Source organism: Schistocerca cancellata, chromosome 12, assembly GCF_023864275.1.
Source record: "Schistocerca cancellata isolate TAMUIC-IGC-003103 chromosome 12, iqSchCanc2.1, whole genome shotgun sequence".
NCBI classification, from domain to species: Eukaryota; Metazoa; Arthropoda; class Insecta; order Orthoptera; family Acrididae; genus Schistocerca; species Schistocerca cancellata.
The window spans coordinates 164,149,467-164,166,808 of NC_064637.1; the positions used below are offsets into that span (position 1 = coordinate 164,149,467).

The following is a 17,342-nucleotide window of genomic DNA, read 5'->3' on the forward strand; positions in this document are numbered from 1 at the left end:
ATTAGTCCCCCAGAACTTAGAACTACTTAAACCTAACTAACCTAAGGACATCACACACATCCATGCCCGAGGCAGGACTCGAACCTGCGACAGTAGCGGTCGCGCGGTTCCAGACCGTAGCGCCTAGAACCGCTAGGCCACTCCGGCCGGTGCACCTGTTATTCATGCTTGCTACCGAACTACTGAAGAGTAAGTGGGGCATATTGCCCCATTTCTCTCTCAAGACGGTTGGGATAGGGTGTTCGTTGAAAAGACGTCTGCCAAGAGCATCCGAGGTATGTGCTATGGGATTTAGACCCGGGGAGTACGCAGGTCATGGCGTATGTCCAATACCTTCAATTTCCAGTGTGTCCGACAACTCAGGGGTCGCGTGTCGCGAGCATTGTCATCCATTAAAAGAAATTCGGTCTCCACCGCACCTCTAAACAGACTGGCATGATCTACAATAATGTCCGTGCAGTACCTCTGTGCGCTGTAGCGGTGCATCGCGCGAAGATAGGGAGCGGTGTTGGTCCATTGCGCGTATCGCCTGCCCACACCATAACATCTAGGCCAAACCGACGAGGTTCATAGTCATTCTGCGTGTGTACTGTGTTTCCGTCCCTCTCGACACTAACTGGTGGACAGAACCACTGGTCGTAGTGAAGCAGGATTCGCCGGACAACATCGCTCTGGACCACTGTTGCTGGCCCCCAGCAACATGTTCCCTACTCCAACAAACTCTTTCTCGACGACGGCGTGGTCGAAGTGGGATGCACATAACGGGCTTCCGAGGATACAAGAGAGCCCGATATAGTCGCCGCGAAACGGTTCTGACAGAGGCACGCGAGCCGGTAGCAGCAGCAAAGTCTGCAGCGATCTGCCCAGAAGTAAAGAAACCTGTTCCTTTTCCGCCACTAGAGCCATGTATCGATCCACTTGCGCTGTGGTGCTCAGTCTACGACCACCGCCATTTTAACTGTCGGCGGCCATTTTGAATGGCGAGACGACAGTTTTGGACTCACCCGTCACTGTCGCCACAGTAATGACAGTTCGAACCGTCCAACAATTCGTCGACGAATGGAAGTGCTCAGATCATGTCTTGCAGACATGTCAGCGCACCACACGGAACGTCGCACTAACCGGTCGTACACTCTACTGCATGTAAACTGTCAAATGCGCTCGTAGCGTTCACGCACAGGCTTCGTTGCAGTTAACACGTCCCGCCCTCTACCATCGCTGTCGGATGTACCGCAGCAGCCGTCGGTTGTTCTGTAGCAACTGGCAGTTGCTCCTTAGCAAGTGTGAGATCTTCCTTAGCAACTGTCAAGCAGTGTATCTATAATCAAGTACTGTCTGAAAGAAGCTGTGCAAATATTGAGTAAATTCTTGATGAAATTTTAAAGTGTTGCAGAGATTGGCTACTTGCTTTAAATGTTCAGAAATCTATAATTGCTGACTTCAAAAAACGAAAAATTGGCAAGGTGCGCGTAGGACTCCCGCACTGAGGGTTCCGTATAAAGTTAGCTATGTATACAGGTAGCCCACGCATTCCCAGAATCGAGGATACCTACGATTTTTGCCCATTATCGACACTGACACTGGCAAGATATCGACCCATGGATTCCACTACTTTCGATAACGTTTTGATTTCAACTTTCAAGCAGAATGACAAATGACAAAAGAAATACTTTTTGGCGCGATGTAATTACAAATTAACAAATTTCTGATTTTTATCTCCTTATTTGTATTGTGAAACCTTTCCTCTGGCCAAATTTCGTGATTCTGCGTCAAGGGACAGTACCCTGTAGTTTAGGATGTTTGGGAGTATCAAAATATGTGACGTAAAGGGCCGTATGTTTTGGTAGCACTGACTTAGAGGCTACAATTATTACAGTGCCGAGGGCTCATAGATCTCAACATGTGGCACAAGTTTCAGCTTGATACGTCTACCAGCTTCTGAGAAAAAGTGGTCTTAACAGGTGGACAGAGAGAGACACACACACTGACAACAAGTGACAGAACGAGCCGGCCGCGGTGGCCGAGCGGTTCTAGGCGCTTCAGTCCGGAACCGCGCGACTGCTACGGTCGCACGTTCGAATCCTGCCTCGGGCATGGATGTGTGTGATGTCCTTAGGTTAGTTAGGTTTAAGTAGTTCTAAGTTCTAGGGGGCTGATGACCTCAGAAATTAAGTCCCATAGTGCTCACAAGAAAACCTCCCCATCGCACCCCCCTCAGATTTAGTTATAAGTTGGTACAGTGCATAGGCCTTGAAAAACTGAACACAGATCAATCGAGAAAACAGGAAGAACTTGTGTGGAGCTATGAAAAAACTAAGCAAAATATACAAACTGAGTAGTCCATGTGTAAGATAGGCAACATCAAGGATAATCTGAGCTCAGGAGCGCCGTGGGCCGGTGGTTAGCGTGAGCAGCTGCGGAACGAGAGGTACTTGGTTCAAGTTTTCCCTCGAGTGAAAATGTTAACTTTTTATTTTCAGACAATTATTATCTGTCCGTCCGTCCGCTATATTTGCTGGATTCATATTGCCCACGGAACACATCTCACGTATTTAATGCACTTTCGTCCAAAGTAGCGAACAGTCAAGTGCCAGCCAGGGAGCCTCGTTACCAGGAATACTCTCTCTTCCGTGCGCTGTAGTCGACTGACGTCGTGTGTTTGGATGTTTGCTTAGGTGTAGCGCCCCCATACTACGGCGCAGTTACCTCGGATCGGACGGACGGGCGGACAGATAATAATTGTCTGATTGTCTGAAAATAAAGAAAATAAATTTTTCACTCGAGGGAAGACCTAAACCAAAGACCTCTCGTTTCACAGCTGCTCACGCTAATCACGGGACCACGGCGCTCCTGAGCTCGCAGTACCCTCTATGTTGCTTATCTTGCGCATGGACTACTCAGTTTGTATATTTTGCTTATTTTTTTCATTGTTCCACACAACTTCCTGTTTTCTCGATTGATCTGTGTTCAGTTTTTCAAGGCCTGTCCACAGTACCAACTTATAACTAAATCTGAGGGGTGTGCGATGGGGAGGTTCCCTTGTCAGAGCCATTTGACGGAACGATCGCACAGTCACGGTCGTAGGGAAAGCAGGTAGCAGCCTGCGGTCCATTCGCCAGGAGTGGCCACAGGTTCGCTCAGTCCATGAGAGACTGTCAGCAAGGTGCTAGAACAACTGATCTGGCAGACTTCTGAACGGAGACGCAAACTACTCGTACACCGCGAAAACACACTTAGTGTGTAGGCCCAACTTCAACTGATAAAAATGTAATTAAATATACGCCGAAGCGCGAAAGAAACCGGTACAGGCATGCGTATTCAAATACAGAGACATGTAAACAGGCAGAATACGGCGCTAAAGTCGGCAACGCCTACGTAAGACAACAAGGGTCTGACGCAGTTGTTCGATCGGTTACTGCTACTACAATGGCAGGTTACAAGATTTAAGTGAGTTTGAACGTGGCGTTATAGTAGGCGCACGAGCTATGGGACACAGCATCTCCGAGGTAGCGATGAAGTGGGGATTTTCCCGTACGAACATTTCTCGAGTGTAGCGTGAATATCAAATCTCCGATATCGCTGCGACCGGGAAAAGATTCTGCGAGAACGGGACCAACGACGACTGAAGAGAATCGGCCAACGTGACAGAAGTGCAACCCTCCCGAAAAATGCTGCAGATTTGAATGTAATGCCATCAATAGGTATCAGCGTGCGAAGCGATCAATGCAACGTAATCGATATTGGCTTTCGGAGCCGAAGGCCCACTCCTATACCCTCGATGACTGCACGACACAAAGCTGTACGCCTCGCCTGCGCCCGTCAGTACAGACATTGGACTGTTGATGTCTGCAAACATGTTGCCTGGTCGGACGAATCTCATTTCGACTTGTATCGAGTGGATGGACGTTTAAGGGTATGGAGACAACCTCATGAATCTATATGCACTGCATGTCAGCAGGGGACTGTTCAAGCTGCTGGAGGATTTGTAATGGTGTGGGTTCAAATGGCTCTGAGCACTATGGGACTTAACATCTAAGGTCATCAGTCCCCTAGAACTTAGAACTACTTAAACCTAAGTAAACTAAGGACATCACACAATACCCAGTCATCACGAGGCAGAGAAAATCCCTGACCCCGCCGGGAATCGAACCCGGGATAACAGTGTGGGGCGTGTGCAGTTGGAGTGATGTGATACCCCTGATACGTCTAGACACGACTCTGACAGGTGACAGGTACGTAAGCATCTTATCTGATGACCTCCGTCCATTCGCGTCCATTGTGCATTCCGACGGATTTGGGACATTCCAGCGGGACAACGTGACATCACACACGTCCAGAATTGCTACAGAGTGGCTCCGGGAACACTCTTCTCAGTTTAATCACTTCCGCTGGCCACCAAATTCTCCAGACATGAACATTATTCAACATATCTGATATGCCTTGCGACGTGCTGTTCAGAAGAGATCTCCACCGTCTCGTACTCTTACGGATTTATAGACAGCCCTGCAGGATTTATGGTGTCAAATCCCTCCATCACTTCGTCACACATTACTCGAGTCCGTGCCACGTCGTTTTGCGGCACTTCTGCGTGCACACCGGGGCCCTACACGATATTAGGCAGGGGTACCACTTTCTTTGGCTCTTCAGTGTATTACAGCCCCCTACGTGATGCTCCGATACGGAAAGCGAAGACAATATTCATTGCAGCACGCACTGAGGCTATTAAACAGTCGTTCATCCAGCAATCCACCCGTGCGCGGAACATGGTAAGTAGGAGATACCATGGTATAATGGGAGGTGTCCTCTGCCACGCACTGAACAGTGATTTGCAGAGTATAGATGTAGCAGGTGATCCCCGCGCGCTTAGACTTGCCCGCGCAGCACCGCCGTCGCCGACCCGGCAGCCAGGCAGTCGAATCGGGCGGAGCGCGGACTCCGCTGGTACGGCGAGGCGAGGCTGGCGGATGGCGAGATAAGGCGGCGGGCGCGCGCGTGTGTGTCCAGGATCCGCGTCCCGTCACCCGTCACCCGCTCCAGCCAGCTATAGCTCCAGTTCCAGGCGGAGCGCGGCGGCGCCACCAAGGCTGACCTTGCCACCCCGCCCCGCCCCACCCCACCAGCCACACCCCGGCGAAAGCGCGGCCGCCCCGCGCCGGCCCGGGGTATAAAGCGGGCGGCCGCTCCCTGTCTGGTCACAGCAGTCCCCACAGTCTGGGAAACAGCCGCCTACACTCACTCTCCAGACATGAGGACATCTGTGAGTATACCGCACTACACTCCTAGCTTCTGACTTCCATCGCCTTACCTACACCTCCTTCAACTACTTCATTTTCATCAACTACTTCAACTACACTGTACCACTATAGCCTTCAACTTCTAGCTTCCCCTTATTTTCTTCCTCATCAACCCTAACACCAGTTTCCTACCTAACTTCCATCATCTACCCCATCATACTACTGTAGCCCCCGTCTTCTGACTTCCATAAATCTTCTCATCTACTCCAATTTTACCACACTTTTGAATCCCTATCTTCCCTTCATCAACTATGACTACACCATTATACTACAGCCTCCACTTACCAAACCTTACTGTAGCTATGCTTTCTGTGATTGCGCTGAATTATTTCCAGCACTTCAGAATGTTTCATCATTTGCTCCACCTCTAGTGGTGCATGCGTCAATGTACTTTAAATGACATATGAACATTCCACTTGAAGAAACCCCCTTGTTGTTCTTGCTGTTGTAGTCTGACGAATTTTGCACTGCTCTCCACGTTAATCTATTCTGTGCAACTCCCTTCATCTCTGGATAACTACTGCACACTACATCCGATTCAACTTTATTACTGTATTCGAGCTTTGGTCTCCCTCTATCATGTTTACTCCTCCGCACTTTGCTCCACCATGTATTCAGATACTACTGGGCACCTCAGTATTTGTCCCGTCAACCCATTCCATGTTTCAGACAAGTTGTGCCACAGTGCGTTTTCCTTGCCAATTCTATTCAGCACCTTTTCATTAGTTACATTTCGAAAACTCCTGTTCTGCTCTTGTTCTTACTGTTTAACGCCCAGGTTTCACTTCCAGGCACACTGGGCAAGTATTTACTGAAGAGACACCGTACACTTTAAATTTATGTTTCACATTAATACATTTCTCTCTTTTCAGAAACATTTTGCCGGTCTACATTTTATATCCTTATTACTTCTGCCGTCCTTTACTATTGAAATAGCAAAACTCGTCTTCCGCATTTAGTATTTTATTTCCTAATCTAATCACCCGATTTAATTAATTGAGACTGTAGTACTGTACTCGGCATCTAGAAAGTTGACTCATCATTCTTGTGCAATGCACAACTTTTATTTCTTTCATCATCGCGTTTTCTAGTTAATGATTGCCTCAATTTTTTTCTCTCACTCATTCTGGACTTTTCCTCCTGTGTTTTATTTTTCTTGAAGAACTACTCCTTTAGCAATTTAACACATGCGTAAACCTGAGACACTCGAGCTTGGCGATACACCAAATTTCAGGTGGCCTGCTGGCTCAGTGCTTTCAGTTTTGGAAGATATCTCGCCGCAGCTACGGCCTTAAGGCGAGTTCTGCTAGGCCGTACGTGGTGGACACTCCACCTCAAATGTCTGCACGCGGTTCACAGTTATAACTTAGGATATTTCCAGAGGAATACGGCAATCGGAGTTTGTTAACTGACTTCAGTTCCTGACAAAGATCGAAAGCAGTAGAATGACCTTCAGTGCGTCTTTATCCATCGACCAGAACAGTCATCTAGCACACACGCAGTGTACCACTTTTTTCCAATGGAAGTAATACAAAAAAAAAGTTATTTTTACGATATTTCTCGTCGATATCTACGGCTTCTGGACAGCTTCGCTGTATTCTAGAAGCAAAATCATCGACGTAGATTATGTTTCTTTGAGATGTATATAGCAGAAGTTGGCAGTACAAATAGACAAGTTGTGAGGGTTTCACTCATTGCGTGGTGCTTCTTGCGAACCGTTCAAGATGTAAGGAACACGTTCGCCATAATTACGGCATATGCTTAACGTGATAAATTTCCATAGAAATATACAGAACTCCGTCGACCGAAAGGTACTGTGTGTAATAGTAGGGCGATGTTTGCGAGCACGCTGCGACCACGGGAACAGGACCACTGCTGCCACCTCTCTGGGTGTGACCGAGACAGACGCCCTCCAGCGATCCCAGGAACCGCCTACGCACCGCAGTCGGTATGCATTACGCTGGGGTCTACCGGTTCCTTCTCCAGGCGCAGGTAATGCAGTCATAGACGCACGGCCGATCGGATTCCGTATCTCGCCGTCGGCCCCTCCCCTCCCCTCCCCCTGCCCCCATCTCCGGTTTAAAATACCGCGCACCTCATCCAGACACTTTCCCTGCAAAATTTCGTCTCAGATTAATGTGAGTTCACAACGAAACCCGCCTCTGAATTGCTGTCAAATTCCGGAAACACGTCAAACAGTACGATTGTACGTCTCCGTGCTGAGTTATCAAATGTAGCAGCAGCTCCAATATAAATGCGAGAAGTTGCAAAACACACCGTATGTCGTTTTAGCACACGGTTGTATTCGGATGACTTCAAGGCTTCGACGAAAGTCAGTAGCGAACTGGGGCAACTTTTTTGCAATTTATGTTTCATTTGGCCTCCGGCAGTCATCCGCCATTTAGCCACCCAAAACGCTCAGGCATTGACGATATATCTTTTTGTGGAATACACAACTTGACAAGCGTAATGTAAAATGGACAAAAAGGCTAGATTACCAAAGGCCTTTCGGCCAGCTAAAACACCAAATGTTGGCTGAAATTACTTGAAAACAGTAGTACAGGATGGAAGTGCTGATTTATCAAGGACGATTATTCTTGAACACTGCTCGAGTGTTTGGGATCGCCATCAGCTCGGATTAAAGGAAGACACCGAAGGAATTCAGAGGCGTTCTGCTAGATTTGTTACCGGCAGGTTTGATCAACACGCGGTTATTACAGAAGTCCTCCGTGAACTAAAATGGAAATCCCTGGCGGGAAGACGGCGTCCCTTTCTCGAAACACTGCTGAGGAAGTTTATAGTACCGACGTCTGCCACAGAGTGCAGAACTATCTCACTACCGCCATCACGCGTGTGGTGTGAGAACCGAGAAGACAAGATAAACGATGGCTCGTACGGAAGCATACAGGCAGTTTTTCTTCTGCCGCATCATTTGTGAGTGGGACAGGGAAGAAAACGACTGGCAGTAGTACAAGTACCCTCTGCCGTGCACCGTATGGTGTCTTGAGGAGTATGCACCTACTTGTAGATGCAGACGAAAATACAAAAAAAACGAGCAAGAAGCGAACACTGGAATTACTTTCTGGCCGTTGTTGCAAGTCGCGTCGCGATACTCACCTACACTAAGACCGTTGAAATACAGAGTATCGATACCTTATAAGGTAGTGCTATAATTTACCGTGTCACTTTTGCAAAGTTTTCAAAACAAAAAATACTCGAGCCCCTTATAGCTCTGTCATTTAGAATGTTCTCGACTTTTTTACTGCGCAAAAGGACGTCTAGCTCTTCAGTCGGCTTCCTCTTTCCAGTATGTGTCTGTATCACTTCAGGATTTTTACCTAAAACGGTCAGAGGCCGGTCAGTGCCAAGAATATGGTTGGCTGCTGAAAATCTGTTGAACAGTTAATTGAACACGGTCGAGCCAGAAGTCTAATGTCCCACTGATTACGTAACGACGACAACCTCGGTTACAGCTACAATGGGAAAAACCTCAATACTGCTTTCCCGTACCGAGAAATGGGTGGCCAAATTAACAACGTGAAAGGCAACGTGTGTGGTGCGGCGTGGTGTGCGCATAACGGAGCCCGGGAACGTGAGTACAGAGTCGCAGCCGTGACAGACGTGGGCAGCGAAACGTGTCGGCGGTGATCGGAAAGGCGCGATCCAGTTAAGCAGCCGTCTATCTGAGCCGCCGATCTGCCGCGCTGCGGGGAGACTGGGACCTTCGGTCGTGGAATGTCCGCGAATGGGCCGCGGGAAACGACTCCAGTTCCCGGGGCGGTGAGCAGCCCGCCGAAGGTTCCAGCGGCCCCTCCGTCTCCAGCTGACAGAACCTGGACTATTGCTTCGCCCTTCCCCCGGCAATTCCCAGCCCTAGGTGGAATTAACTTACCGGGGTCGAAGTGAGCGAAATGTCCCCCTTGCGTCGCAGAAAGCAGGGAACATACCGGAAAAAGTAGTCCGTGCGAAACCCAAATCGCGCTATACAAACACGCACAGTATTGTCAATTACCCGGGATAGAGGTAACTTGGCGCTTGTAAACACCCAAAGATTCAAATGGCTGTAAGCACTATGAGCTCATCAGTCCCATAGACCTAGAACTAATTAAACCTAACTAACCTAAGGACATCACACACATCCATGCCCGAGGCAGGATTCGAACTTGCGACAGTAGCAGCAGCGCGGTTCCGGACAGAAGCGCCTAGAACCGCTCGGTCACAGCGGCCGGCTACACCCGTAGGATGTTGGATGCAGTAGCAGATAGTCGCCATCTAAGGTACTAACCGTCAAGTCTGGCTTCTGCTCGAAACTGCAACAGCCTCGAACACTATTTAATTTTTTATTTTTATTTTTTTATGGACAGGTCTTGGCAAGTGATGCTGAATGGAGAGGTATTTACACACGGAAAATTAATATCTGGCGTTTGCTGCGGTAGAGTGATAGGAGCATTGCGACTATTCACGCTGTACGTTGATGACTGAACGGATAGTATTGGTCGTAATCTCGATCTTCTCACGCTCGTCTATGAAGAAGTTGTATCGGATGTAGAAAAGCTGAAGTAATATGAAGTTACATGTTGACATAATATTGGCCCAATGGGAAGCATAATTAGTTCTTGGTATTACGGATAATTAATCTTGCAGACTACCATACGCAAACCACGTACTAATCTTTGGGGACACGAATAAGGTGTTACAAGTGCAGTCTGGAAATAACAGTGCGTAGAGAAGTTCAGACGAAAGATCACATAATCACAGTTGTGAGTAAAGTAAAGGGAGGATTCTAGAACTTTCTTAAGGTGCTGGAAAAATGGAGTTTATCTGCGACAGAGGTTTCTTTGGAAACACTTGGGTGACCAACACTAGAATACTGCTCGAGTGTGTGGGATCAGTTCCAGATCGGCCTGACAAGGGATACTGAGTGCGAACAAAGAAGGGGGGGCGCTCTGCAGCTGTCCGCCGTGCCTTCACAGGGTCGCCGCTGAAGTTCTTTTCCCTGGTCCATAGTACGAACTACAGACTGCACGCGCCAATGCAGTGACGCTGGTGGCAGATTTAGAGCTGAGAGACGGCTAGCAAGCGGTCTGTAAAAGGGCACGTGGCCGCTCTCTTCCGAGCCAAGAATGTTCTCTTCTCGACAAGAGGGTTGCCTCAAAATACGGCACTGTACGACGCACTCGAACGAAAAAATAAAACACAACCGAGTAGACACGGTATAAAGTTCCAGTGTCACAGAGAGACGAGACTATTGCCTTATTAGAGAGGCAGGAACCCTTATAGTCCTCGACGGATTTTTCTGTTTCACTTACCACTTCTTTCAGGTCCGGCAGTGTTCGTTACGTGAAAAATGTCGAATTGCTCCACGGTTCAGGATTCACGCTAAACTCTAGGTCCTCCTATAATTGTGTTGGTAAATCGGTGGAGATGTCAGTCGAAGGCAACGCACCTGGTAAAACAGCGTGCTGTTGAAACTAGTATTCTTGCTGATGACAGCTTTACTTGCTTCCTACAAGGTCCTTGACGTCATAGTTTCAAGAGAGCTGTAAAACTTTGGACTTGACGGGTTATTTTATCAGCTTCTGGCAATGAAGTGTTTCTTTCGGATAAGTTGTGCATCAGAAACTTTACGACGTACAATTTGTTGCAGCTAAGACACTCTGCAGTCCAGGGCGTAACTCTTCGCCATAAACTTGGCAGCTAAATTGCGATCTAAGTCTGTATGAGTGACGCATGTGCCATCCGCAAATAGAATCACTTTTTTTTTTTAGCTACCTGCTACGTTTAGCGTCCGTTCTTTATTGTGTACCAAGAACAACAGCAAGTACAGAACAGAGCTTCCGCTCTTTGCGGCAGTTCAGTCAGATCGAAATGTTTTCTTCTGTCTGCTGCCGCTAGAATACAACGCTCTCCCTTTCAGTTGCTAGACAGTATAGAAACAACTGTACAGCTTTTGTGGGAGCTCGCTACCTGTCACCAGCACCGGCCCCTCGTTCCCTACGAAGGCCACACGGTTCGCCACAATCCCCCGCTGTTATGTCAACTACTTGTCGCAGCGTGTCCGTCTTTATCGTGGCGCAGCGGGCGGCTCGTTTAAGGCTCCGGGAAAGTGCAGAGTGGCGCGTTTCATTGACAAGCCGTAGCGGATATGGCCGGCTGGCGGCGGAGAAGAATGGGAGGCGGGAACAAGACAAGCGACCGGCAGCTAGCTGCGCGCCCTTGACATCTGGACAGGACAGCTCGCTACTGTGTGATTCAGCGGGTAGCCGTTAGCGGCGGAGCCACGTGCCCGCAGTACAGTCCCTTGTTCTTCAGCCGTTTGTTTTTCTTTACCATCTGCCCGCTCCGACCTTGCAGTACCCGAGATACTCCAGCCACGCGCCGTGCATCGGCTGACTGCTGCCATTTAACAGCGTGGTTCCGGCATTCGGAGCAACTGGGCTTGCTCACGTGACAAGCTGCAGCCGCGTTCAGTTCCAAAGTGAGGCAAGTTGTACACTGTTAAATCAATCGGTTTCTCCTTTTATAAGAGGTACATTGAAATTACTTGCTAGCCGAATTCAGCCGCGTTCCCCACACAACAGACAACAGGTTTTAATGCACCCACTTTGGGCAGAACGGTATTTTGCCAGCTGCGGGATACTACTGTCAAAAGTGACGCGAACACGGCCCTGTAATAGGAATGCTTGACTTTACTAAGAATGCTTTGTTGTGGCGCATTTGGAATGGTGGACAGTTGCGCTCTGCACAGAGTAAGTCAGTTCCGAGCCGTTATGTACCAAGTAACGAGTAATTCTAAACATGTTACTTCATATTTCTAAGACCCACTGTCTCCGCTGGACTTAAGAGCTGCGAAACCAGTGATGTACGGTGCTCTACGGCGAAAAATGCCAATTTCATCCCATTACCACTTGAATTTCGCAAAATCCTTTTGTGGTGAGCGTTTATATGACCCAAAAATTGTTACATGAAAATATAATGCCTCGGAGCAAAGTCGTGTAGGTTGAAAGTTATTCTTACAAAATATATTGTTCAAACTATATTATATAGAGGGTCTCTCAAAACCTTTTGGTCAAATTGAAACAGGTGATAGTCTGTCCACAACCGATTACATTGAGATAGGAAACCAACGGTCGGAAACACATATTTATTTTGTTGTGGAGATATAACGACAACGTAGCTCATAATAACTGTTCAAAGGCGACGATCCCCAGTCGCAATGTATGTACTGCAACGGCGGATCAAGTTCGGCCGCACTCTGTCAAAGATACCTGGTGTGTGTTGTACTAGGAGGCAGACAGATCAGACCCTAGCAACCAGGTCTTTACACGTTTCTACGCGGGTTTCCCAAACCATCGTCTTGACGTAATCCGAGAGGAAAAAAATCCAGCGGTCGCCCTGCCCACAGGACAGGACCTGCTCTTCCTGTCCAACAGTGAGGATACGTGTTGCTCAGGTGTTGACGGACATATTCATCAAAGTGGACTGGTGCACCATCCTGCTGAAACCACACCCTTGGACGGACAACAAGTTGTACAAGTCTCCAAGAACTGCCTTTGCAATACATGCACCGAGACTGGCGGTCGTCACTTTGATCAGTCACTATGGCCTTCGTTGTTGTTATGCGGTGTACACCGTGTGTGTCCATAACGCAATGCATAGTGCATTTTCGACCACTGACTCACTGTCTCAATACAATAGGTTGTACACCCACTATCACCATTTGGGCAACCTTTGTATACAAACAGTATTTACAAAGTATATATTACTATCGCTGTCAGCTGGAGCCTGCGACAAGCAGTCGGTGTGGCTGACGCGCGCGCTCCCTTCTGCCCGCAGGTGGTCTTCGGGCTGTTGGCCCTCTTCCTGGTGTCGGCCCTCGCGGAGGAGGAGAGCAAGGCGGCTGCCCCCGCGCCGGAGGCGGACAAGAAGCAGACGAAGCGCGGCCTCTTCGACCTGGGCTACGGCCACTACGCGCCGGCGCACGCCCCCCACGTGGTGCACGTGCCCCAGCCGCACCCCGTGCCCTACCCGGTGGACCGGCCCGTGCCCCACCCCGTGCCCGTCCCCGTGGACCGCCCCTACCCCGTGCAGGTGCCCGTCGACCGCCCCTACCCCGTGCAGGTGCCCGTCGACCGGCCCGTGCCAGTGCCCTACAAGGTGCCCGTGCACGTGCCGCAGCCCTACCCCGTCGAGGTGAAGGTGCCCGTCGACAGGCCCGTGCCCTACCCCGTCCCCGTCAGGGTGAGTACCGCACAGCAGCAGCACCGGCAGCGGCAGCCCTAGCGAGCGCCAGACCCGACTGACATCCCGCCTTCTTCTTCCGCAGGTCGAGGTGCCCGTGGACCGCCCCTACCCGGTTGAGGTGAAGGTGCCCGTCGACCGCCCCGTGCCCGTGCACGTGCCGCAGCCCTACCCCGTGGACCGCCCCGTGCCCGTGCCCGTGCCCGTCGACCGCCCCTACCCGGTGCACGTGAAGGTGCCCGTCGACCGCCCCGTGCCCTACCCCGTGCCCAAGCCCTACCCCGTGGCCGTGGACCGCCCCGTGCCCTACCCCGTCCAGAAGCCCGTGCCCTACCCCGTCGACCGCCCCGTCCCCCACCCCGTGCCCGTGCCCGTCGACCGCCCCGTGCCCGTCGCCGTGCCCAGGCCGTACCCCGTCCACGTCGACAGGCCCGTTCCCGTGCCCGTCGACCGACCTGTCCCCGTCCCTGTCAAGGTAAGCCCTCTGCCTGCTCTACTATCTTTTCTATCGTTAAGTTCCGCAGTACTGTGTTCCTCTGCTCACCTGGAGATGCTCCATTTACAGAAAAATGGTTCAAATGGCTCTGAGTACTATGGGACCTAACATCGGAGGTCATCAGTCCCCTAGAACTTAGAACTACTTAAACCTAACTGACCTAAACATATCACACACATCCATGCCCGAGGCAGGATTCGAACCTGCGACCACAGCGGACTCGAACCTCCACCGGGACCAGCCGCACAGTCCCTGACTGCAGCGCCTTAGACCGCTGTACTAATCCCGCGCGGCTCCATTTTTACAGCCCACCCCTTCAGAGAGACACTCGTTGCTACTCGCTTTGTCACTTGACATCGTGTCGTTCACAAAAAAGTCAGAAACACTGTGTTTCTTTCCTCTAGAAGCAAATGCTTTTGTACAGTTCCAACAGTAACAGCAGTCCACTTTTTCAAGTCACTTGTAGGACGATTGTAGTGTGAGATAGCACGACTATTCCCTAAATTGTTAGACTGTAACTGATATTCGTATACCCGAGTCACCAAGCAGCCAAGATCATCTGCCACTTGCCTTATTTCACCATTGGATTTATAACATTTCCCCATCACTAATGCTAAATTCTGAAGCATTCTGAACGACCAGAGCACTGACGCCACATTAACTATCGCGATTCTCAGAAAAACTACCGATGCTGAACACAGCCTCACAAGAAAACATACGATTATCTTCCATGAAAAGTCTCTATCTACAGTGATTCTGTCGTGAATGTAGGCACTGAGATCAGGATTTTGAGTATCAGCTGTAACTGGGACAGTGCACGGGAATAAGCACACGATGCTGCAAAGTCTACAGAGAAAGAAGCCGAGATATCTGCCATATAACACAATTAGCACTGATACTAATGTTCCACTTTCACTGACATTGACACACTCGGTGGTAGCTTACGTAGTTCCATGACACTTCGATCAAATACGTACGAACCACACAGGTTGTTAGTGCGACAGGTAACTCCTCACGATGACGACAAAGGATGTCACTGTAAGCTCGAGTATACAAACAAGCCTGACATGGGAATACTACTGGGTAACATTTATCCACTTTGAATATCTGTTTCAATGAGCCTCTGTGTATTTGTTTGTATACCACACACATATGCACTAACATTTGTCAGAGTCGCTGGTCCTTTCCCATTGTCAGCAGTCAGCCAGCTACAATGTTTAAGGCCTGTTGTTTCGACACTGGCTCCCGTCGTCAGGAGTCGGTACGTGACGGACTCGCACCTGTTGCAGGTCCCCGTGCCGGTGCACCCAGCGCCCGCCCACCTGCCGTACCACGGCTGAGCCGCGGCGCAGCCTCACCGACCCGGCAGTCAGCTGACCGCGCTGGGTGACCGCCCAGCCGCGGCAGCCAGCTGACACGACACCCCCCGGCAGTCGCCCTGGCCGCGGCACGACCACCACCCGATCACACACACACACCACACACATCCGCCCTGCTCTCCGCCGCCGCATTCTCTCTCCTCTCACTCCTTCACTCTTCGCCTCTCTCTCTCTCTCCCCTTTTACTTCACTGACGTGCACACTTCTGCGTCATTACTTTATATCTATACGCAATAATACTACATTATTGTTATTATCGTACATAAATATTTATAATGTTGATGACGTATCAAGAGTTTTGTAATGTATTTTGCAACAATATTTTTTTAGAATAAAATAGATTGTTTTGCAAAAAAGTAAACGCCTACTTACTTTAACCACAATCGTCCTTCCCAATATTCCGTATATTGTGTTGTTGTTGTGGTCTTCAGTCCAAAGACTGGTTCTATGCAGTTCTGCACATTACTGTATCCTGTGCAAACTAAATCGCTGCGTAACAACTGGAATCGACATCCACTTGAACCTGCTAACTGCATTGAAGCCTCAGTGTCAAGTTTTACGCCCTCGCATACTTCCCTCCATTACCGAATTAATTACTCCTAGATGCTCCAGGATATGTCCTACCTATAAACACGATTTATTCCCACAATCTTACTGCAAAAGAAGTAAAATATTGCTAACTACTTGTTATCCTGTTCTGCTGCTTTCATTGTTTCCAAAATTGTCAGACAGAATAATACTATTTAAGATAAAACGATCCTCAACTTCAAGGTTGGCTCGAACACAGCGGTGCCTTACCAGGAACGGCCCATGTTGAGGTGGTATGCCTTCCTACAGCGAATTCGCTTACCTAATTAGTTACAGGGCTACATACAATTTAACGAGTGCTCCGAATCAGGTTGCAACCTGGCATTTTTCACGTTGACGAATCATTGTAAGAGCTGAAAGAATCATACGACCGACAGGGGATCATTCATCATACCATTCCAGTTGTAGCGTGGTAGCTACCCAACGTGCCACATAGCCACAAGCCAGACCTATTCGACAGTTATAAAGGATGTATCTATATGACTGCACAACAGTTGCCGTTCCTCCAGTTCTGCCAAATACTAAGTACGCCCACTATTTCGAAATACACGATTGTTCTTTAGATTAGGTCATGCCTGATATCTTGCCTCCTCGTTAATCAAACGAGATTCCTTCCTTCACAAAATGACAGTGGAGAAAGACAGCCTCCTGCAAAGTAAGACGGAGGTACTGGCGAACTGAATATGCTAGGGCGGATCTTGGATCGCGATTGGACCAGCTAGAAAGCATTGGTAAGGTTCTAAATTTCAGTCCCGCCACACAGTTCTAATCTGTCAACAAGCTGCAATAGTGCCATTAATTGTTCCTGACTTGGAGTTTAAAAGCTATCGATGACGTGGAAACCACGACCATGCAACTTTACTAGCACCACAGTGCGCTTGATTTTTCTATTTTCACTCGGTGCATAGGCAACGAAAAGGATCCAACGCACGATGCTTTTAATTGTCCGCCATTCAGTCTTCTGACTGGCCTTATGTGACCAACCACGACTTGCTCTTCTGCGCCAACCTTCTCGATGATGATGATGACGATGATGTCTGGTTTGTGGGGCGCGCAGCTGCGCGGTCATTAGCGCCCGTACAGAGTCCCAATGTTCACACAGTCCAATGTTTAGCTCAATCCAATCTAGCCACTGTCACGAATGATGATTATGAAATGATGAGGACAACACAAACATGCAGTCCTGGGGAAGAGAAAATCCCCAACCCGGACGGGAGTCGAACACGGGATCCCGTGATCCAGAGGCGGCAACGCCAGCCACCAGACCACGATCTGCGGACCCAACCGTCTCATCAGAGAGTAGCACTTGCGCCCCACGGCCCTCAATTATTTGTTCGATATACT

At 49.3% G+C, this 17,342-nt stretch overlaps 1 protein-coding gene across 1 annotated transcript; it reads left to right on the forward strand.

Annotated features, from left to right (window-relative positions):
* The first annotated feature begins 5,196 nt into the window (after nucleotides 1-5,196).
* Nucleotides 5,197-15,728, forward strand: LOC126109811 (uncharacterized). Its single transcript, XM_049914871.1, has 4 exons — nucleotides 5,197-5,257; nucleotides 13,131-13,535; nucleotides 13,621-14,010; nucleotides 15,321-15,728. Exons 1-4 carry the CDS (start codon nucleotides 5,246-5,248, stop codon nucleotides 15,369-15,371), a joined length of 858 nt encoding a protein of 285 aa, XP_049770828.1. The 5' UTR covers nucleotides 5,197-5,245; the 3' UTR covers nucleotides 15,372-15,728.
* Nucleotides 15,729-17,342: the final 1,614 nt, after the last annotated feature.